The 23,185-nt window shown below is 42.1% G+C and overlaps 1 protein-coding gene across 1 annotated transcript; it reads left to right on the plus strand.

Moving 5' to 3' along the window:
- The first annotated feature begins 1,071 nt into the window (after positions 1-1,071).
- lcp1 (lymphocyte cytosolic protein 1 (L-plastin)) lies at positions 1,072-20,645 on the plus strand. The gene is made up of 16 exons (XM_017717965.1): positions 1,072-1,169; positions 5,402-5,491; positions 5,807-5,970; positions 8,129-8,252; positions 9,568-9,700; positions 11,175-11,256; positions 11,914-12,079; positions 13,468-13,610; positions 14,503-14,598; positions 15,809-16,004; positions 16,401-16,479; positions 17,459-17,573; positions 17,656-17,789; positions 18,200-18,320; positions 18,480-18,604; positions 20,145-20,645. The coding sequence occupies exons 2-16, from the start codon at positions 5,428-5,430 to the stop codon at positions 20,275-20,277; spliced, it is 1,875 nt and encodes a 624-aa protein (XP_017573454.1). The 5' UTR covers positions 1,072-1,169; positions 5,402-5,427; the 3' UTR covers positions 20,278-20,645.
- Positions 20,646-23,185: the final 2,540 nt, after the last annotated feature.

A 23,185-nucleotide genomic window follows, 5' to 3' on the forward strand; every position in this document is an offset into this window, starting at 1 on the left:
CATGGTGAACGTTTCACAGCAGCAACCAAATCCAGTTTCCACCCGTTTTGGAGGTCCCTCATTTGAAGCACACACTCTTTGTTTAACCCTCTATTGCATGAATTATTACTTTACTGTGATAAAAATGTCTTTGTTTTTTAAAATGACTTAAATAATGGAAATATTTTGAAAAAAAAATCTGTGCATTTTTTAAAGTGTGGTATTTGGTAAATTGTTGCCATGCTATAGCACAGCAGCATAAAATCTAAGAAAAAAAAAAAACATGAAACTAATTTTTCTCTATAAACAAATGACCATGTACCTCAGAGTAAGCAGGTGCTCCCAGCCTCACCCTCCCAGCTTGGCAGTGTTGTATGATGGGAAAGACATAGCGAACTGGTGGAATTGGTCTAAATTTGGGAGTAAAAACACTGGAATTTGTATCAAATTGAGAAAGATCTACCACCAAAATAGTGTCTGGTCAAAGGCCAGATTTATTGTAATGTTATAAAACGCATTAATGGAACGTCCGACTGAAGTGCAACATCACCCCCAAATATTTAGAGCACAAGAACCAGGAGCAAGAACAATGACACTACAAGAGCTGGTGCTGGTGTCTCCATTTCTTGCTACAAGTGGTGAAGACATGGTTAGAGAACTCAGTCTGTTTGGTGTTGCAGCACTACGTGGTTTCATAGGTGGTTTAGCTGTACGTTAAACCCCTGAAGGACTCCAGGTAGACTTGTGTAACGAGGTCCAGCATTCGCTCACTAGGCAGATACCTGTAGTGAATCCAAGGTCAAGCTCCAGCAATTTACATACACTAATCATTGATCAGTTGTCTGTCACTGATAGTTCCAGTTCCTTGAAGTATGGCCATCGTTTTGGTCTACTTGAGATGATCTATTTCATCTCAGTCTACATGAGTCTGCTTTTTTGGAAGAAGCGTCTTGAAGCCTTGACATTTTGAAAGCGTCACCTTTCTTGCAAGAAGACTGACTGGCAGATTGCCTTATAAAGCCATCAAGACCTACGTTCCTGTTTCAGCTTTGGTGCGCTGGCTGTCACTTCCTTCCTCTCTCATTTGAATAGATCTGCCGTTGTCGCAGCAGTCCTGCACACTCCCTGTCTAGAGCAGAGAGCAGGGGACCCACAGAGAGAGAAGACACCCTCACAAGCATCTTCCACAGGTAGGAGATTATCAGTTGGTCCAGCTGTTGGTCATTGAGTGGTTGGGAGTTGGGTTATTTAGGGGATGCACTGATTGGGATCACCGATACTTTGGTACACGGATACTTCGGAGGGCCGTAGGTACTTTGAAGAGAACATCTTGGCTGCCGTGTCCTTGTGGTAGAGGTTAGCCTGGTGAGAGACTCATGATTGTGTTCTTGTTGCATTTCTGTGAATATATGAAAGTTCTTCCAACGATATGAAGGTTCCCCATGATGTTCTCCACGGCTAGTGACATTTCTAACAGTTACCCTGCTGCTCTGAGATGTTCCACCAAACTTGGCACCTCAAATGCGTTGCTAGCATTATCCTGGACTTGCTGTGGTCCAGGTCTTGTTGACTGTTCATGTAAGTCCATGGGCAAGTGACCCGTATAGTAAAGTAAAGCATTGCTGTGCAGTTGAAGTGGAACAGGAAGTTGTGGTTAAGCCCTGCAGCAGAAGCTCTCGCTTGCTGTGCTTCTCCTAACATCTGCATTTCACTGAGCTAATCTCTTCCTTTGAGCTGTTGCTAAACGTGCACCACACCACGGACCTGTGGAGTCCCCCTGCAAATAGAACCTCATGCTAGGGTCAGTCCCTGGTGTAATCCCTTAACGAAGTGAATAAATATGACTACTTTGAGTTTTGGCTAACTGTTAATGTTGCAGTGGGGATGTTAAGCTGTCACCTTCAAAGGGTTTTAATGACTTCCGCCTCTTTAGTTTTCCATTTCGAGTGCATGAAGGCGAGAGCACGAGGCAGGCGGAACTGCTCTCGAGGTGGGCGTCAGCAGTCATGCTGAAATGACTAAGTACCTCGAACAAAGATTTAAGTGTGAGAAGGCCAGGCAGTAAAAATCAACCCTGTGAATTACAACCATAAAAAGGTTTGTGGTTGAACTGATTTTAACGGCTTATTGTCAACGGGGAAAAAAAAAACAGGTTTATCAATGATATGCAAATGTCCTTCATTATCTGAGAACTTATGAGGGACCACAAACACTCGTGTGGCTTTATAATAGGCAAGATTTGCATGTCAGGCAAAAAAGAGTGCTGTTACCTGAGGCCTCCGGTGAGCCACAGGAAGAGGAGAGGAACTTCAGCTCCACAACGTTTGAGGAGGAACTTGTAACTGCGTTGAATGTCACTAACAAATGTAAACATATTTCACTGCAAAACAAAGAGTTTGGTAGTTTTGCTTGCAGAAGCAGGCCCTTACAAAACGTTGAGGGATTTGGTGGGCGGAGACCTTTCGCGAAAGGAACCGTGGTGGTTCGGAAATCCATCGTGGTTTGAACTGTGGACTGAATTGTGAAACAGTTGTAAACCCTTTGATACTGAAATCCAGCTACTTTCAGCCAATTTTGAAGGGTATCTTTTAATGGAAGCATTCCATGTTGTAAATTTGATAATTGTTGACCCCAAAAATGGGCAGCATTTCTAGAATAGCTCATCCAGTTTACAGCACAGTCTATGTTGTTACTGAATAAGAGTTGATGAGATGTAATTGTAATTTACATATACCAGCCTACAGCGGTTTAGCCCCGCCCACACTGACGTTATAAGGAGGGTTTCAGCCTGAAGTGCTTTTTGAATGAATCACAATACAGGGCAGCCAATCAGAGCACAGATATTTTACATATGCCAGTCTGGCACATGGTGGTCATGTATTAAGTTTTAAAAACAGAACAAACACAAGTTTCTCAGGAGGACAACGTGTGGTGTGTCTCTTTAAATGAGAGAAGGAGAAGGCTTTCAGTTCTGCTTTGGCTGTGCGTGCAAGCTTTGTCGTTTTCCTTAAAAGGAGACGCTGCCTGTAGCGGGACATGTTTAGAGAAATAAATCATCTCTCGGTGCTATTAGCATCCACATTATTCAAATCAGCCAACATCTCTCTTTCACTAGTGGAGTTAAATATAATACTGCGGTATCAACTGTAGCATGACATCAGCAATCGTGAACTTTCATAAGGACTGAAGTTTACATGTAAACCCAAACCATTCCCATCATTTCCAGCTGCAAATAGAAGTCAGTTATAGACAGTTACAGGAGGCACTATATCACAGGGGCGCTCTACCAAATTCCTGGAGAAATATGTCCATTTTTGTCATTTTTCATGTTTTCTCATCATTTGAAAAGTCCAGATCCCCTTTGCCTTGTGTTAAAATTTCATGATGAACGGACCAACAGAAGCGGCTCAAAAATGCTTAGAAAAAAGTCTGGTTACACTGACTTCCATTACAAGTTAAGAACTTTTTTCCTTCTCCTGTAAAGTTACCATTTTGGAGATAAGAGGGTTTGTTTGGACAGTGGAGACATGCAGGCCTAAGCACACTTAAAAGATGTGTATGTTCATGGCCTTGTAGGCAAGTAATCCATATGTAAATATATATAAATATAACTATGTATAAATATAAGTATAAATATACATACAGTAACAGCGTTCACTGGAACACTAGAACACAGACGTGACAATTTGCTTCCATTCAGCTACACGAGTGTTAAGGCCCAGTCCTACTTGCATTTGCCAGCAAGTGTTTGTGCGTGAAACGATGGAATTCTCCGCCGTGAGAGATTTCATGTCGCAGACTTCCAAGACAAATGATTCCACGTGTGGAATTCCAGTTTCATTCCAGTTTAATGAACCTGGGTGTAACCTTGGAGCTCTGTTTTATCCTTTACACAGACAGTAAAGAGCTTTAGACAACCCATCCTCGACCTTCTCACTAATAAAAACAAAAAAAGAGCTCACATTAACCCCTGTTTGAAAGAACTGCACTGTATCCACCCGTATTAAGGCAAAAGTTCCGCTACAAGTTTTTGCGCCATTAACTGAGTATAAATGAATTGAGCTAATCAAGGATTGATAATCTAGGCTTTATTTTAAATTGAGTATAAATAAACAGCAGCAACAACACTCCTCTCCACACTAATCATTATTTCTAGGTTACTTTTTTCAGGTGTTTAAACAGTCCGATATTAACGTTACACCCTGAGACTGCATCATCAGGGGGTGCGGTTCAGCCAGGCTTGAGAAGACTGCTTAAATTATTTAAACTACAAAGATTGTTGGTAATTGAATCAAAGCATATAAATACAAATGCTCTCTGTGTTACTCTGTAAGCTGCGGTTTTACAGTAAAAGCTCAATCATTATTTAAATTTAAAGCCTTTAGCCTGTCAGCTTGCTAGCTGTATGCCAAGCTGTTCATCCTAATTATTTTATTCCAGTTTATTGTTAGTGAGTTAGAGATCCCATTAGTCTTCTGGACCAGCCTCTTGCTGCGTTCACATTTGCGTTGAAAAACTCAAACTGTCAAACTGCCACTAACACAACGTCACTGGACAGCTGAACTTGCTTGGAGGAGAATGCTAACTGCCAGTTCTGTTGTGTCAGCTCACAGATGCCTGTGTTGGTTAGCATCGCACTGAGTGGTGGACCCACCCAAAGAGATCAAGGCCAGTGGGGTGTTCTTGGACGCCCGGCTACAGATGGCTGTAGCATCACCAGGGATCAAACTTGCAATCTCATCACAATAGATCCAACACTTAGATGGTTGCACTACTCGGGAGCCCCGCAGACTGATTTTAAGGCGGATGCTCTGTTCTCTTTTACTGTTGAATAATGCTGGGTTCATCTGAAGCTCAGCAACATTTGGCATCCATGGCTCCCCAAAAGATCAACATCCAGTGTATTCCACTGCTGCAACAGCAAAAGATGGAACTGCTCACGTAGAAGTAGAAGTATTGACATCAGCTACCGATGTAGGGTGTTGGATGGGGCTGAGATCAGGACTTCTGACACAGACAAGAGTCTTCTCCAAACATACTTGGAAGCATGAAGCTCTCTAGATTGTGATTGTCTGCTATGTTGTTTCACAAAACAGCCCCCAGCCTATTATTCCTCCTCTGCCAAATTTTCTGCCACTGGAACAAGATATTCAGGCATGTCGCATTCTCCTTGCATCCACCAAACTGTGAATCATCTATCAGACTATCAGAGAGTGAAGCGTGATTCATCACTCCCGAACCTACAGTCCTACTGCTCCAATGGACCCCAATAATTGCACTTACAGTTGAGTAGGGCAGCTCTAGCAGGACTGGTTTGCTGGAAAGGTAGCATCCTGTTACAGTGCCATGCTGAAAGTCAAGGTTGTCTGTCAATTCTGCTCAGAAAACTCATAAACTCTGTATGTCTGTGTCACTCTTTTAGGTCATATTTACTAATCAGCAGCAAAGATGGCCAAAGGAGAGATTTCTGCTGAAGAGATGGAGGAGCTGAGGGAGGCCTTCAGCAAAGTTGGTAAGCACGCACATATTGCTTGTCAGAGAAAACAAAAATCTATGCAGTTTATTGCCACCCATGCCATCCATGCTCATTAGGTTGAATAGAATAAGCAGGTTCTGAAGTCTCTTTTAGTTCTCAGTAGCTGAAATGACATGCTAATGCAGAAATATAAAAGGTTATCACATTTCTTTTGTAAATCATAACCTCCATACCCAAGATGAGGCATATCTAAAATATGACTATAATGTACCCAACTTGAAATGCACCCTGTACATTTTCATAAACATCCAGGGTAAATTAGCACGTAACTTACTTTGACTTTTCCCCCAGATGTGGACTCTAATGGTTACATCAGCACGGATGAGCTGACTGAGCTGTTCAAGGTGGCCAACCTCCCACTGCCGGGGTACCGGGTCCGCGAAATCGTCCAAGAACTCAGCCAGACCATGGACCAAAACAAGGACGGAAAGATCTCCTTTGATGAGTTTGTAAAGGTCAGTCACAGGTCACTCAAAAAGGGCAGAATTAAACTGTGGGTGGGCCTGATCCCATTTCTCACCGTTACCCCTACCCCTTGTTTTCAAGTGTCACTCTAACCCCTTGTTCCTGAGCTACAGGGCAGTGGTTGAGATCTTCCCTCTGAAATGAGACCCTCTAATAAAAGAGCATCACTTCATTAACAGCTACCGGCGCCGCTCTGTAGGCGACCCTGCCCGTCTGCAGGGACAGCAGAGGAGGGGAAAGTTCAGCTCCTCACTGCTGGGCTTTAGTTACATTTAGGGATCATACGCCTTCAAAGAGGGGGGCAGTTATTTATTTATCACCCCCCCTAATTCTTCAGTGGTATGAAGCTGAAGTCAGATTCACCAACATCTTGTTCAAATTTTCCCGTTCCACCTTAAATGGTCCAACAGTTCTGATGCCTGAGGCGCCAGAATGTAACTGCTGGACTATTTAAGGTGGAACAGGGAATTTAGCTAGCTAGCTACCAAAACATCAGCATACTACTACTACTTTTACTTTTTTATACTTGTTATGAAGAAAATGACCATAATACATTGAAATGACATTAAACTAAGCTAAAACAGTGATTATTGTGTTTTTTTAACAGAGAAAATTCTCACGTTTGTGGGTTTCTCTGGTCTCTTGTTCTCTGTCTCGCCGGTTTTTCTGTTTTTCTCGTATCTCTCTGTTTGGAGTCTCTGAAAAACCTCCGTTTGGAGGGTCACGTAGCCCCAACACTTCACCCCACCCCTCTATCTCAGCAAGAATCAGGACACCCCACCCCTAGACGTGTACACGCAAATTGGGGGGTAGGGCTAAGTGGTAGGGGCGAGGGGTGAAATGGGACTGGGCCTATGTAGACATAGGGGTTTAGCTGGGAAGCATTATAACCAAAATGGAGCTTTATATAGGGAGCTTTATATAGGGAGCATTCATATCACATATTACTCCAGCCTCCTGTATTGAATGACATATATATATATATATATATATATATGCAGGTCAAATATTGGATATATATCTGTATAATATATGGATCATGTATGTCTGATAGGTGCGTGAATACACACATGCATAAAATATGGAGCATACATGTACTGTACGTCTGATATGCATCTGATGCAAAAACACAAAGAGTGTATCGCTGTTGTCGAAAGAAAACCTCGTATCTCCAAAACGGTAACTTTACAGGAGAAGGAAACACCTGCTTTACTTTTCATGTAAGTCAATGGAACCAGACGTCTTTCCAAGTTATTTTGCCTTATTTCTTTTGGTCCACTCATCATGAAATTTACACACAACGTAAAGGGCAAAAGGCATTTTCAGATCGTGCCAAAAAACTAAAAACGACAAAAATGGAGATACAAGGCTTTCTTCCAACAATAGCGATACATGAGTGATATATTCTACCCAGCTATGGATGTTTTATGTCATAGTTTTTAAATATAAGTGTTACATGTACATGTCAATATCTATTAATAAATGACTGAAATTTCAAATAATTTGGCATATACGTCACATATACACTCACTGGCCACTTTATTAGGTACCCCTTGCTAGTGAAAGGTTGAAGCCCCTTTTGCCTTCAGAACTGTCTTAATTCTTCGTGTCAGACTTTCAACAAGGTGTTGGAAACGTTCCTCAGAGATTCTGGTTGGTTATTTGAGTTCCTGTTGCCTTTCTATCATCTGGAACCAGTCTGCCCGTTCTCCTCTGACCTCTCACATCAACAAGGCATTTTCGTCCACACAACTGACCGCTCACTGGATATTTCCTCTTTTTCGGACCGTTCTCTGTAAACCCTAGAGATGGTTGAGCGTGAAAATCCCAGCAGATCAGCAGTTTCTGAAATACTCAGACCAGCCCGTCTGGCACCAACAACCAACAATGCAGTGAGTTGCGGCCGTGTGATTGGCTGATTAGCTATTTGTGTTAACAAGCAACTGAACACCTAATAAAGTGGCCGGTGAGTGTATGTCTGGCTTGCCTTGACTGTAGCTACGTTAACTTTAGCATTAGAAACAGCAGCTTGAGGCGACAGAACTATAAATATCATCAAATATACATAAAACTGTAAAATGACCACTGAGTTAACTGTAACACATGACATCAGTAAAATGATATTCACTGCGTTCGTTCTCATTCCAGGTGTTCCACGGGTTGAAGAGCTCGGAAGTGGCGAAGACTTTCCGGAAGGCCATCAATAAGAAGGAAGGCATCTGTGCCGTGGCGGGAACTTCGGAGCAGTCTGGCACGCAGCACTCCTACTCAGGTATGATCATTAAAACCAGAAATAAAATTACTTCCACGTTTGGACAAATGCAGCGCTGTAAACTGGCTGGAATAACTTCTGTTAGGCGATGGCTTTGCTGCACGGTTTACCAGTAAAACCAGCATAGACCAGCATAACTGGTCACCAGCAAAACCAGCATAGACCAACATAGCTAGTGACCAGTAAAACCAGCATAGGCCAGCATAACTGGTGACCAGTAAAACCAGTATAGACCAGTATAACTGGTGACCAGTAAAACCAGCATAGACCAGCACAGCTGGTGACCTGTAAAACCAGCATAGACCAGCATAGCTAGTGACCAGTAAAACCAGTATAGACCAGCATAACTGGTGACCAGTAAAACCAGCATAGACCAGCACAGCTGGTCACCAGCAAACCCAGCTTATCGCTGCTGTCATGTGTTTAAAAATGTTCATTTGTAATAGAACTAAATGTAAATTACTCAAGTAATTTCTTTTGGTCCTTTCATCGTGACGTTTTGACACGAAGGCCAGCTACTTTCAAATTATGTCAAAAAATTAAAAGTTATGTGGTTTTATGACGACAGCAACGATATGTTGTGTTCTTGATGCTGGTATGCAGGTCAACCAGTATTACCATGCTGGGTGACCAGCTAAACCACCAACAAACCAGCCTAAACCTGCTTAGACAAGTTTAGACCAAGTTTTTTTCACTTCGTCACTGAGGTGAGATTCACAATTATGTCATGTATTTGCGTAGCGTTGGCAGCGTATTGTATTGAGACAGCAGTGAGTCAGCGATTCTGTAAAGCTCATGAGGCGGAGAGATCTAACGTAACAATAACAATAACAATAAATTACTACATAACGAAAACAAAGCATCTTCATATGTGGTTTATAATGCAAGAAACACAATAATATATAATCGAGGAACTAAATACGAAGCCAAATGCAAGTTATTTATAGCATGACCACTGTACCATTATGTACCCAATATTTAGCATAATGGACATGCTCTGGGTAATAAGCTATGTAGTATTTTATGCAAAAGTTTGGGTGCCCTTGGGCATCCGACGTGTTTTGTTGATTTTCTAAATGAAAAGACGTGAACACGCCCTCTACAGAGAACATACATCTTAATACACAGGTACTGTTTATTTGCTGGATTTAACTTTGTATAAAAACGAAAAGCGTAAAATGTGGCCTCTGCAAAATTTATGGCACTGGAACGCCTGTTCCCTATAGAGAACTTAGAAAAGCAGCTGCACTTTGACTGTGGGTATTCAAACTTTTGCATGTGACTGTATATCTGCTCTCTTCATGTCTGTACGTAGAGGAGGAGAAGGTCGCGTTCGTGAACTGGGTTAACAAAGCTTTGGAGAAAGATCCTGACTGTAAACATGTGTTGCCCATGGACCCCAGCTCAAACGACCTGTTCACAGCGGTGGGAGATGGCATCATTCTCTGGTACACACACACACAAACACACACACACACCTTCTAAGCCGCTTCTCTTTCTGGATCGCTGGGGGTGCTGGAGCCTATTCCAGCTGTCATAGGGTGCAAGGCAGGATACACCCTGGACAGGTCGCCAGTCCATCGCAGGGCAGACAGACAGACAGACACAGTCACTCACACCTGGGGCAGTTTACCCTGTCCAATCGGCCTGACTGCATACCTTTGGACTGTGGGAGGAAACCGGAGAACCCGGAGGAAACCCACACAGACATGGGGAGAACAGGCAAACTCCACACAGAAAGAACCCCGGTCACCCGGCCGGGGAATCGAACCCAGCGACAGCACCACTCACCACACCACCACACCACACCACGCCCCTTAACAACAGTTAAAGAGAAAACACAATGGACCTTGTTCTCCAACTTCCTGAGGTTGTTCTTAAATGTGTTCTTGATGGAAGTCCTAAGAAAAAGTCTCCGTCAGATTCATGACGTGATGTTAAAGTGTAGAACTGTTCTCACCTTTGTGCTCTTGAGTGTCTGTAGATTCTGTTCTCACCTAAGAACAAACCCCAAGTAAGAGAAAATTGGTAAAAGTCAGAAACTTCGTGAAAACTGCATGGATTAATGGGTCACTATATATGCCACAAAGTGCAGTTGGGTAGACGTGAATATTTTTATTATTGCCTCAAACAAATAAAAAAACGCCATTGCTTTTTTCTTGGTGAGGACGTTCAAGGGTTAAGAATGGCTGGTGAACAAGGCCCAGTGAGAGTGATGTGGACATCCACAGAAAGTACTGCTCACACTTCCTTTCTTTGGTCCCCTATAGATGATCTGCAGATACTTCCTGATGATAGTTGATTATCGATAACATCGAGGTAATGATTAGGTTCGGGTTTTGCCCTGAGGTTAGGTTTAGGGTTAAGGACACATTTAATAGAATCTTTCACACACATCTTCAAGGTCAGTTGCGTTTAATAGGTATTTAGTTGAAAGCTGTAGACTGAGCATCTACAGTGGACCATCCAAATAGTGTTACCAGAGTACTTTGTTAGTGGCGAGTGGATGTTTTGTTATTTCAGCACAGTTGCAGTTGGTTGGTTAACTCGGGGGGTTCCCAAACTCGGTCCTGGTGACCTCACACTGACTTTTTTGTTCAAACAATGCAAATGTACCCTGAAGATACGACAGTGGCCTTAAGATCCAGCTGTGTGCCTTAAATGTTTTTCCCCCAAAGTAAAAGTGCATATTTATATCTTTTTATAACATAATGTTTCAAAATAGAGAAAGACAACACATATATTGTATACAGTGTGGGGCCACCAGGAGCAGGACTGGGAATCCCCCAGGTTAACTGGTTTCTCTTCTGAAGTATTTACATAATAAGAAAACATGTCTGGTACTTTCTGGACCTTCTCTTGCTTCCTCTAGTTCATTATGAGTGTGTTATTCATTTTTTCATTTATTCATTTTATTCGCAGTAAAATGATCAACTTGTCCGTCCCCGACACCATCGACGAGAGAACCATCAACAAGAAGAAGCTCACCCCTTTCACCATCCAGGTAACCGAGGGTTCTTCAAGCTTTCTTCAATTAAGAAAATGGTTCTGTATTGAATCATAAATACTCAAAGAACCCTTTACATGATTACAGTGTTCTTCACATCATGAAAGGGTTCTTCAGACTGATTGAGAATGTGTATGAACGCACTATAGATGATTCTATAGAGAACCTTTTTGAAACGTTCTTCCGTTATTACAAGCTTGACACTTTAACAGTAGAAGAACCCTTTTAGTGCTGTATAGAACCATTTTCAAAAAGGTGCTACGTAGAACAATTTACAGCATATTACCGTCAATCTGAAGAACCCTTTCATGATGCAAAGGAATTATCAATGTTTACGGTTCTATATAGAACCATGTTCTTTGTTAAAGAACCCTGGCCACTTTATGAGAAACCCCTCTTGTAGCTCCACCTCGCTGGTGTACAGTAGAGACTGGAGCTCATCTGTTATTTTATCTGTTGTGTCTGTAATTGTACACATGTGGCAGAGGAAGTACAAGGTAGGTGTTTCTGATAAAGTGGCCAGTGCAGTTACTAAGTCTAAGAAAGTGTTTACCTGAGGTTTGTAACCCTTTTTCATCCAAATGTGCCTTTTCTTCAGTGTACATGTGTTTAATCTCAGATTCTTCACCATTTTCTGTGATCGTGGTTTTTCAGGAAAATCTGAACTTGGCTCTGAACTCATCTTCTGCTATCGGTTGCCATGTGGTGAATATTGGCGCAGAGGACCTGAAGGAGGGCAGGCAGCACTTGGTTCTGGGTCTGCTGTGGCAGATCATCAAAATCGGCCTGTTGGCTGACATTGAGATCAGCAGGAATGAAGGTAGAGTGAGCAGGCACAGTTAGTTAGCTAGCAACTAGGATTAAGCAATAATAATCAATCCTTCATAATTCTAGATTAGGGCTGGGCAATATGGCAAAAATCTAATATCGCAATACTTTTACCAATATACTATATTTATTTTTCTGGAATAAAAAAAAAAAAAAAAAATACTGTCACAAAGTTCAACACAATGACTTTTATACTATATTTGGCACCAAATCCAGTAAACAAGACAAATCTGGTCAGTATGCAGTTGGTCAGTGTTCTACAGGTACTGATGAAAATCTCGGTATTCTCAGAAAAGCATATTGTATTGCATTGTGACATAATTTATGATGATAGTGATGTATATTGTCATATCGGCCAGCGCTATTCGAGATGATTGTCTCCCAGAGCGTAGCTCAAATAGTGATCTGTGATAGCTTAGCAGACTAAATCGTGAAACAGCATCAAACAAAAAGGAGACGGTGAAAAACTTTTGGTCCAGATAAAAACTCTGATAGTTATTCTCGGCGTCAAAGCCACGAAGCGTCATTATAAACGAGAGTGTGATTATTTTGGCAAATGAAGTGTGACTTGAATTAAGCGCTCTACTAAAACTCAAGAGGAGGCCCGAGCGTACGGATGTCCGGAGAGGCCATGAGCTGTGGCTATAATTTTCTGGTTGTTTGTTATCTCAAGATCACAAGATAATTGTGACCTCAAGATAACAACTTTGTCTTGAGATTACAAGACAGTTATGTTGTTATCTTGAGATTGTGACTTAGTTAACTCAACACAACAACTTTTGTTATTTTGAGATCACAAAAATTAAGTTGTGATCTCAAAATAACATTTATAACTACTTCATGGCCTTTCTGGACTTTTACAAGTGAGATTAATGATAATTTTAATATTAATGATAAAATCTTGACATCTTGTTATCTTGTGATCTTGAGATCACAAGAAAATTAAGTCATGATCTCAAGATAACACTCAGGGAAATTACTACCTCATGGCCTGTCTGGACTTCCATACAGGTGAGATTACTGGGCAGGAGAAGTGACTTGAGCTTAAGGCTCCTCTGTCTGTCCATCTGATCTCATTGACGTCAAGAAGAAGCTACAGATTTTAACACATTGCAGGCCATTCGAAACAGCACTGAGTCGGCAAAGCTAGCCGAGTACACTTATAAGCATGTAAATAACTAAAGTCATTTAAAAAACCAACAAAATAGAAACTCAATATCATAAACTGGAGGGAATAACTTACATTTGAAGATGCCACATGCTACACTGCCTCTGTGTGCCGTCCTCAATGAAACATTTCAAAAAGCGCATTAACTTGTGTTATTTGCCACATCAGCAGTGTATTTAAGTCGTCTAAGAACCGGGCGTATGTGTGTGTAGCTCTGATTGCCTTGCTGAGGGATGGTGAAAATCTGGAGGATCTGATGAAGCTGTCTCCTGAGGAGCTGCTCCTGCGATGGGCAAACTACCACCTGGAGCAGGCCGGCTGCTCCAAGATCAACAACTTCAGCTCCGATATTAAGGTGAAATACCCCAAAGCGTCCACACACAGCACTGTGTGAAAGTTTTAGGCATCTAAGCAAATGTTTAACCAGCTGACCTCAGCAGTGAGTTTATCACAATATACATCAGAATAAAGTCGTATTCATAATTCAGATAAACAGAAAAACAATAAAAAGTAACAAGAATTTCTCGGGTCCGTATTTTTCCTGGACACCTTCACAGCCGCCACAGAGACTCGTTAATATCATCAATTACATCATGAGCTCAATTTACTGAGCACTGATTGGTCAAACCAGGAGCTGCTTTATGACTACATATAATACTGGGCTTCCTCAAGGAGAGGCTTGAGGAGAGATGGGTCAACAAACACACCAACATCCAGAAAATCACGATTTTTATTTATCATTATTAATTAATAATCTATCAATTTTGTTTATTCAAATAGTAACACTTTTCTCAGGAAATAAACAGGTTTTGAGGAATGTGTCTTGGGTGCCTCAGACTTTCACACAGTACTGTACATCCATATTAAAGGAATCTTTTCGCTAGAAATCAAATTTAGACATTGTTCCATAGCCCCCAGGATGGTTCTACATTAGCTACGAGGCTAATGTAGCTGACAAAAGAAGCTTTTATTCCACCACTTTGCAACACGCACAGACTTGATTATGTTGTTTCTTACACTGTATAACACACTGTTATCTATAGAACAGACAAAAGTATGTTGCCTAAGGTGGGCCTGATTTTTGTGTTCACGTTTGTCCACTTTTATAGACAACAGTATGACACGACACGTCGGGTTGATTTTTCAGTTCTTTTAAAGTGAGAAGCCACAAGCAGTGTGATCTTCACTCGTACGCGCACCATGTCGACGAGGAATAAGTTTGGTTTGTGTTTTCTGCTGGTTTTCAGGACTCCAAGGCCTACTACAACATCCTGAACCAGGTGGCCCCCAAGGGAGATGAGGAGGGCATCCCACCTATCGTAATTGACTTGTCCGGCCTGAGGGTGAGCGGATCACTCTTCTCCACAAACTATGGCTGAAGCCCTCAGCACAGCAAACCTGACCATTCTTAACATGTGTCGCTGTTGTCAGAACAAAACCTCGTATGTCCATTTTGGTCCATGTTTTTCCGTTTTTGACCATTTGAAAAGACATGTGGACCTTTACATTGTATGCAAATTTCATGATGAACAGACCAAAAAAAAACAGCCCAATATGACTTGGAAAGACGTCTGGTTCCATTGACTTACATTAAAAGTAAAGCATGTTTTGTTCTTCTCCTGTAAAGTCACCATTTTGGAGATACGCGGTTTTCTTCCGACAGCAGCGACATGCTAAACATTACATTCTTATTAGTGGTTGCACAGCTATTTATATACTAGGCAGCTTGTTATTGGAAAACATGGACTAGTTGACTAGTTGCTCAGTGCTAGACTGCACGTGTCCAGTACGTTGGATCTTTTTGTTAGTGTTGAATGACTAATTTTGAGGTGCTTATGTACAATTCATAAATATTTTAGTGCAGTTTAGACCAAACTGCAATAGAATTATCTCTTATGTAGTATTTCCAGACAAAAGAAGTATATTAAACTAAAAAACTGCTACCTAAGTACTGCCACCACCATGTTTCACTAAACGTAGGCCCTGACTAGTTTATAGCTACACGCAGCACTTACCTAATAGCCTTATTAGTTTACGCAATCCCCAGTTCTTACAGCTGAAACCTGTCTGTCACCACGGTGTCCAGACTGTGTCATCACGTATACTCATTTTGCTCAGAGGCAGCATAACAGAGGCGACTGGTCACTGGCTGGTAAATGAATGGGAAGGCTCATAATACTCAACATGGTGCTGGTTAGAAGAGACAGCTTGTTGGTAAAGCCACAACCGGGAAAAGCTCCCCCTTGTGGTGGAGATCTGTGCATGTGTGGCAGCAAGAACAACCCGAAAAAACTCAAAATTGCTCTTTTGTGTTATTTGAGCCAAATGCTACAAACTATTTACGAGATTTTTGTCCGATTTCGTTTCAAATATGGGTTTGAAACTCCTCCAAGTTTTTAGGTCTCTCTCCATTTAAAGACACAGGAGTCTGGTCTTGTGCGACTGGAAATAACTGCCCGGTGGTGTTGCCAACGTGGAGATTTTCTTATAAGGAATTTGGTTTGGTCTTGCACACCTGTGCATATTTGATCTGCTCTCCGTCGCCCCCTGCAGGAGAAAGACGACCTGAAGAGAGCCGAATGCATGCTGGATCAGGCCGACCGCCTCGGCTGCCGACAGTTCGTCATGCCCCCCGATGTGGTCCGTGGCAACCCTAAGCTCAACTTGGCATTCGTGGCCAACCTTTTCAACAAATACCCAGCCCTGAAGAAGCCAGAGAACCAGGATATCGACTGGAGCTCCATCGAGGGTGAGCTCCCCTGAGAACAGCACAGAAAGTGTTTTTCTGTTGGGTTCTCAAAAGTTCAGCATGTCCTAGATGAGTTTTTGTCTTATCCTGTTGCGCTAATACCACATGGATTTAGTCTACTGTAAATATTACTGCAACTGTACAGATGCACCAGTTAATTTTTACGGCTTTTTCTGATTCCAGTTTCTTTCCAACCAAACTGGTCATTGGACAGTTTATTATTAGCCTTTTCTTTCTTTCATAAATAAGATTATTTGCTCTTTATTGACCCAAAATGGCATTTTAAACTTGCAAATAAAAATATTTAGCTGCCTGTTTGAATAACATGAATCAAGTGCTGCCTATAAAGTAAGAGGCCATGTATTTAGCACTGATCGACTGCGTTTTCCTCGGCAGGTGAGACCAGAGAGGAGCGCACCTTCCGTAACTGGATGAACTCTCTGGGCGTGAACCCCCGCGTCAACCACCTCTACGGGTACGAAGCCTCTCTTTACACCGGGGGTCTTCAGTTTTGCAGTTTGGTCATCTCCCTGCTCAAACTCTAACACACCTGATTCAACTGCATGCGTTCATGTTCAGTAGAAGTGTTTGAACTGGGAGATAATCCAACTGTACTGAGCCTCAACTTTATTAGGCTTTGTATTTCTAGAATTCTATTCTATTTGTTGTTTATTTTAGGATCCCCATTTGCCGCTATCGCTATAGCTGCTATTGTTCCTGGGGTGCAGGAAATGTACTATACATTACAAAATAGTGCAATGACAATCAATCAAACTTACTTTGCTCTGCTTTAAGCTTTAGCTCAGTTCTTCTCACATCTCCAGCAGGAAACCTTTCCTCAAAAGTCTAATGTCTCTCAATGTTTGACTTTTTACGAGGCTGAAGTCGCTTCTCATTCGCAAGCTTCTTGTTCGGATTTTCCCGTTCCACCTTAAGTGGTGCCTGAGGTGCCAGCATGTAACTGCTGCATCATTTAAGGTGGAAAAGGACAATTCAAACAAGAAGCTGGCGAATGAGAAGCGACTTCAGCTCCGTGACTTTTTAGTGTTTGAGTTTCTCGTTGCAGATTAAACGTATCAGGAAACCAGCTGGAGTGACTATAAACACTAATCAGTCCATTCGTCTCCAGATTAATCGACGTCCGTCTTAAATCTCTCTCTTTGCCATTTCGTAGCTACTAGCTAGGTGAGATTGATGTCTGTGTTGCTATGGTGACCAGCCGTCTGCGCTGATCTCCAGGGTTAAAGGGTGAATCGGCAGTTCTACATTAACTCCAGCATTTAAGACCATTTACTGTTAAACTGTGTTGAAGGATCAGCAGAGCTTTATTTTACTGTAGAGGAGGATTATTTTATTATTACCTGCTGATCTGATTCAGCTGTGGAGCCGCGACAGGACAGTATTTTTTACTGGATTTGATCATATTGAAGGCTGATTTGATGTGTTTGTTACAGGGACCTGGATGATGCCCTGGTCATCTTCCAGCTGTACGAGAAGATTAAGGTTCCTGTAGACTGGGACAAAGTGAACAAGCCACCATACCCCAAACTGGGCAGCAACATGAAGAAGGTGGGATTACGACCATCCATAACAGTCCTATAGTAACTGTATAGCACCCAGCACTCTATGAAACCTGTGTTTTGTCTGGCAGTTGGAGAACTGTAACTACGCGGTGGAGCTGGGAAAGAAGGAGGCCAAGTTCTCTCTGGTGGGAATCGCTGGGCAGGACCTAAACGAGGGCAACCGCACGCTCACCCTCGCCCTCCTCTGGCAGCTTATGAGGAGGTAACAGGCTCATTGTTAAAAAAAAAGTCAATGTGAAACTTATGTGAAGGACATTACACTGTCAAACTGGTTCTGATGACCATATGGACAGTGTTTCAGAATGTCCTGTGTCTTCTGGTTTCTTAATGGCGTGTTTGCTGGACCTCCTCTTCTTCTTTTACCTCCACCTGTTCCCAACATGATTATTTTACCAAAAAAATTGGTTCTTCTCATAATGTGTCCAAAATAAGAGCTTCAGTTTAGCTATCAGGACTTTGAGAACCCTTTTCAAAAAGGTTTCTACATGGAACCATCTACAGCACATTCTCCATCTGAAGAAAGTATTTGTTGACCATTCAGTAGTCCTTTCAAGCCATTTGTCACCAAAACTGAACAAAGACATGATGATCTTGGTCTGCTCGGCTCCTCAGGTACACTCTGAACATCCTGGAGGACCTTGGCGATGGGCAGAAGGTCAACGATGACACCATCGTCAGATGGGTGAACGACACTCTCACAGAAGCTGGCAAACATACCATCACAGGTTTTAAGGTGCCACATCCAGCTCATCTTCTCCATATTAAAAAGTGTGAAGACATTAAATTTGCTTTAAAAAAAAAAGCTGAATGCATTTCGTGGACGAAGATGCAAAGCTGAAGTTTTGATGGTTGAAAGCTGAGGTGAGATATAGCTTTGATTTTGGATCTGCAGGACGGATCCATAAGCAGCAGCATGCCGGTTCTGGACCTCATCGATGCCATCCAGCCTGGCTCAATCCGCTACGATCTGATCAAGGCAGAAGATCTTACGGATGAAGAGAAACTCAACAATGCCAAGTAAGTTCTCATGACCAGCCTGTGTGTTTCTCACACTGAGAAGAAAATCCTACACTAATTCTGAGAACTCAGAGGTTAAACCAAAAAACAGCTGCTGGAGTTAGTTTTGAAAGGTTCTGCCATAGCAGTGGAAGCGCTACCAGAGAGCCTGTAGATAGAATTCCCAGTCTGTAATGTCTTCCGGGTTTCCCAAACACCAGGGGGCGCTCACGATCGAGTCTAAAATGAATGGGTCAAGATGGATGATTTGAGCAAAATCATAGTTTATAAATGCTGAAACGTTTTAATGTAAAAGAATTCAATCATTTCCCAAACAGCATAAAACATTTTAACACCGCTTTTATATTTAAGAGCTTTTAAACTCGAGTTATAGGAGTTTAAAACGGCACCTCATGTACGTTCATGACGTCAGAGAGCGCGAACAGCCAATGAGCTGCTCCGCTCGCCCATCAATCATCCCGCTCTAGCAGTGAAGCCCCGCCTCCTGCTGCCCAAAACCTGTTTACTGTAGAATAAAGGAAACAAACAGGTGAGATTTCTCTGTTTTTTAGTAAAACTCATCCTCCTACTGTCTAAAATTAAAGGAATGTTCTGGGTGAGTGATTAGAAACTATTTTAACTGCTCGTTTTTAGCTGTTAACTCACTCCCATTCATTGAGGACTCACTCGTGGGCGCCCTCTGCTGTTCAGCAGGCCTGTTTTTGATATAACGGGGGAAATAGGAAGTGGCCAGACTCCTCATAAACCGGCTCTGGTACTACCGCTAGCATTCCATGTTTGAAGCGTAGTGGTTTTCTCATTACTCTCGCTTCCCAGAATGCTGGCAAACTTAGACACAGACCATTTCTGTCAAAATATTTTGTGTATTATAAATCTATTTCATACTGAGCTGAACCACAGTCCTGAGTCATATGCAAAAGCTTGGTCAAATTACATTATAATTATCAAATTAACTCATTAGAATTTTTTGTTGATGTGTTTTTGTGGAAAACAAACATAAATATGACATTGTTCTGCAAATTTTAGTGCACAATTTCTATTTATTTAGTTTAACATGTGGACAAAAATTAAACTGTGCTTTTCCACAGGCCACAACATAATTGTGCATTAAAATGTGCATTAAAGGTTCTCTGTAGAGAATATGCACTTACTTCCATTAAGAAAATAAATAAAGCATGTAATTTGATCGCGGTGCACAAACTTTTGCATACGACTGCATGTTGTTGTAGCTAATCTAAAGCAGGCAGAGCAGTAATGACATAATTCACCTCCAGGCTAACATTAAAAAAAGTACATTATTCTTGAGAGGTTTGGAATCACTTGCCACATCGCTAATAAATTTGATCTGCAATAATAACGTATAAAACGTGGATTTAAATGACAAACCAATCGTCAAAAGCCGTTTATAGACGGTTTATTCAACATTTGAAGAGTTCTGAAGAAAAAGGTATAATAATATACCGTAATTTTTCATTTACATTAACAGTTTCATTACATTAACAAGGATAAGCAACTGAAGCCTGTGATTGTTTGGTTGTAGGTACGCAATCTCCATGGCAAGAAAGATCGGAGCTCGGGTGTACGCGCTTCCAGAGGATCTAGTGGAGGTCAAGCCCAAAATGGTGATGACGGTCTTCGCCTGCCTCATGGCCCGAGGCATGAAGAGAGTGTAGTGCTGAGGAAGTTTCCACGTTTCGAGACCAAAGGAAGATAGCAGAATTAGCTGCCTACTACTTTAATACGTTTCTGCTCATATCTACACTGTAGTCAGTTTATTAGCAAGCAAACAAGCCTGGAAATCACAGGCCAACAACGGACAGTGTTCTTTTCCACCTTTTTCCCCTCTTCCCTCTGTGATTGCTATCATGACCGTAGCGGGGTAACGGAGTTGAAATAGTGACCTGGAGAAGTTGTGAAATGATGCTTCACATTCTCTACCAATCATACGGGGGTAGAATATATTTCTATGATCAGTGCACAAGAGTTTTGTCTTTAAGTCAGAAGGAACAACAAAATAAAACCTGACAGTTTTCTACTAAAACCAGCGTGTGACTCTGAATGCTACACTGCATGGGCTCCGACCTCAGTGGAGGGACTTAAGGGTTGATGCTGGAGTTTTGCATGTTTACATGTTGAGATTAAAGGTGAACTTAAGTGAACGTTTAAGCAACAGAACACGAGAGGGAGTGTGAGGTCGCGAAGTAATGATGTTAGTTACTGGTGATAACTCCCTCCTCGAGTGTCTCTACTGCTTTAATACAGCAGTTAAATAAATACAGTAAGAAATGAATAAACTGGCCGTTTAATATGTTTTAATGTTCAGTTCCTTCCTCCTAATTATAGCTCCTTAACCAGCAGCTTGGTGCTACGTCAGAGTAACGAGCTCCGCCCACTCGCTGCACAGTCTGCTGTAAGCTTCACCTTCTGAAGTTCAGACTGAGCCATAAAACTGAGCCAATATCAGGTTCAGCTCAGTTTGGTCAGTTTGTCCAGATCAGTATTAATGTTGTTTTGTTCCAGCCGGTCTGTGAAGCTTCTTACAGCCCGTTTAGTTTGGCGAATGGTGTTGGGTTCATTTCTGGCTGATTCCAGGTTGTTCAGCTGTTCTTCTGTCACAGCTGCCGACTGAAAAGCTGCTCAGTGGAGACGACAGTTTGGGAATTTAGTGTCGTCTCGTCTTCAGAGTCGGACCAAATCGGCTGTCGGTCAGATGTGATCTTAACAGCGTCCGTTTTCTGTTTGTGGCAAAGTAAGAAGTAAAAACATTCAAGTGGCTCAAGCGCCTCCTACAGCTGTCAAATTTGTTGCTTAGCAACGGCGTCTCAGCGACATGTTATAGTGTTTGTTAAAAAGCTGTGATGTTATGGTGAAATAACAACACAGTTAGAACGCCTCTCAACCAACCAGCTGGCATGGCCAAACTGTTATATAACTACATTTACAGCATTTAGCAGACGCTCTTATCTAGAGCGACTTACAAAAAGTGCTTTGTTGTCAACTGAGAGAAAATATCTTCGGTTAGAGAGAAAGCCAGTCCCACGTTGATGCCTGGAGAAAAAGGAACAGAGTTAAACACAGAACAATAAAATAAGTTAAGCCGATAAGTGCAATACAATACATTATAATAAGTACTTAAGTAACTTAGTGCTCACTTAAGTGCCATATAAAGAGATGCGTCTTCAGTCTGTGCTCGAAGGCCGTGAGAGACTCGGCTGTTCGGACAGCCAGTGGGAGTTCGTTCCACCACCTGGGCTCCAGCACAGAGAGTCTCGATGCTTGTCTTCCACACGTATCAATGGAGCTGAGCTGTACTTGAAGCTTGAAGGGCTCGAGGTACAGTTTGAGTTTTGACCATCGCTATTAGGTGAGGAGGGGCTTTCTTGGCTCTGTAATGAAGAATCAGGGCTTCAAGGCCCCGTCCCATTTCTTATTTTTACCCCTACCCCTTGTTTTCGAGCGTCACCCAGACCTCTTGGAACGGAGTTACAGGGCAGTGGTTGAGATCTTCCCTCTGAAATTGGCCCCTCAAATACAAGAGCATCATTTCATTAACAGCTACCAGCGCTGCTCCATTTAGGGATCATAAGCCTTCAAAGAGGGGTGGCAATTATTTATCCCCCCCCCCCCCCCAATTCTTCAGTGATGTGAAGCTAAAGTCAGATATTCTCCAGATTCTTGTTAGAATTTTTCCGTTCCACCTTAAATAGAGCAGCAGGTACATTCTGGAGCTTCAGGTGTCAGAACTGCTGGATTATTTAAGGCGGAACGGGAATGTTAGCTAGCTAGCTATCGAGGCATTAGCATACTATTAGTGATTTTTTAAGCTTGTTATGAAGAAATTCACTGAAACAACATGAAACTAAGATAAAACGGTGGTTATTCTAATTTATTAACAGAGAAAATTCTCACATTTGTGGGTTTCTCTGGTCTCTTGTTCTCCGTCTTGCTGGTTTTTCTCGTGTCTCTCTGTGTGGAGTCTCTGAAAAACCTCCGTTTGGAGGGTCACCTAGCCCCAACACTTCACCCCACCCCTCTATCTCAACAAGAACTGGGACACCCCACCCCTAGATGTGTATATGCAAAACAGAGGGCTAAGAGCCAAGTGGTAGGGGCGAGGGGTGAAACGGGACTGGGCCTTAATCTGATGCATGCAGCTACAGGAAGCCAGTGAAGGGAGCGCAGCAGTGGAGTGAGTGTACATCTATTACTTCAGCTGCTTCAGATTTAAAGGTAAAAACCACAGAAGCTCTCCTTATATCACAAGGTCCTTCACTGGTCATCAAATCAAACTCAACACCCTCTGCTCTTCAACAGTAATTTTCAGAGATGCAGGACATTTGCAGGTCCGTTTGGTTCGACTGCAGCCAGTTCATCCCATTAAAGCTCTGTGGAACTGAGGCTGACATAGATGTTTGACTTTGATCTCTCAGCGAACCCTTTGGAGTCTAGACTTATTACTGTTTTTAATCTTAAAATATAAGAATAAAGATTAAATATGAATAACAAAAAAAAGGAACTGTCAATATTTTCCATAAATGACTCAGTGACTGATGTAATTTATGTAGTTATGAGAGTGAGAAG

Source organism: Pygocentrus nattereri, chromosome 6 (assembly GCF_015220715.1).
Source record: "Pygocentrus nattereri isolate fPygNat1 chromosome 6, fPygNat1.pri, whole genome shotgun sequence".
Lineage (NCBI taxonomy): Eukaryota > Metazoa > Chordata > Actinopteri > Characiformes > Serrasalmidae > Pygocentrus > Pygocentrus nattereri.

What these genes read in the sequence shown, in the direction of transcription:
- lcp1 (XM_017717965.1), top strand. Translation starts at nt 5,428, where the DNA reads ATGGCCAAAGGAGAGATTTCTGCTGAAGAGATGGAGGAGCTGAGGGAG. An exon ending in TGAGATCAGCAGGAATGAAG is followed by an intron (nt 12,080 to 13,467) that starts GTAGAGTGAGCA and finishes ATGTGTGTGTAG; the next exon opens with CTCTGATTGCCTTGCTGAGG. An exon ending in ACTTCAGCTCCGATATTAAG is followed by an intron (nt 13,611 to 14,502) that starts GTGAAATACCCC and finishes GCTGGTTTTCAG; the next exon opens with GACTCCAAGGCCTACTACAA.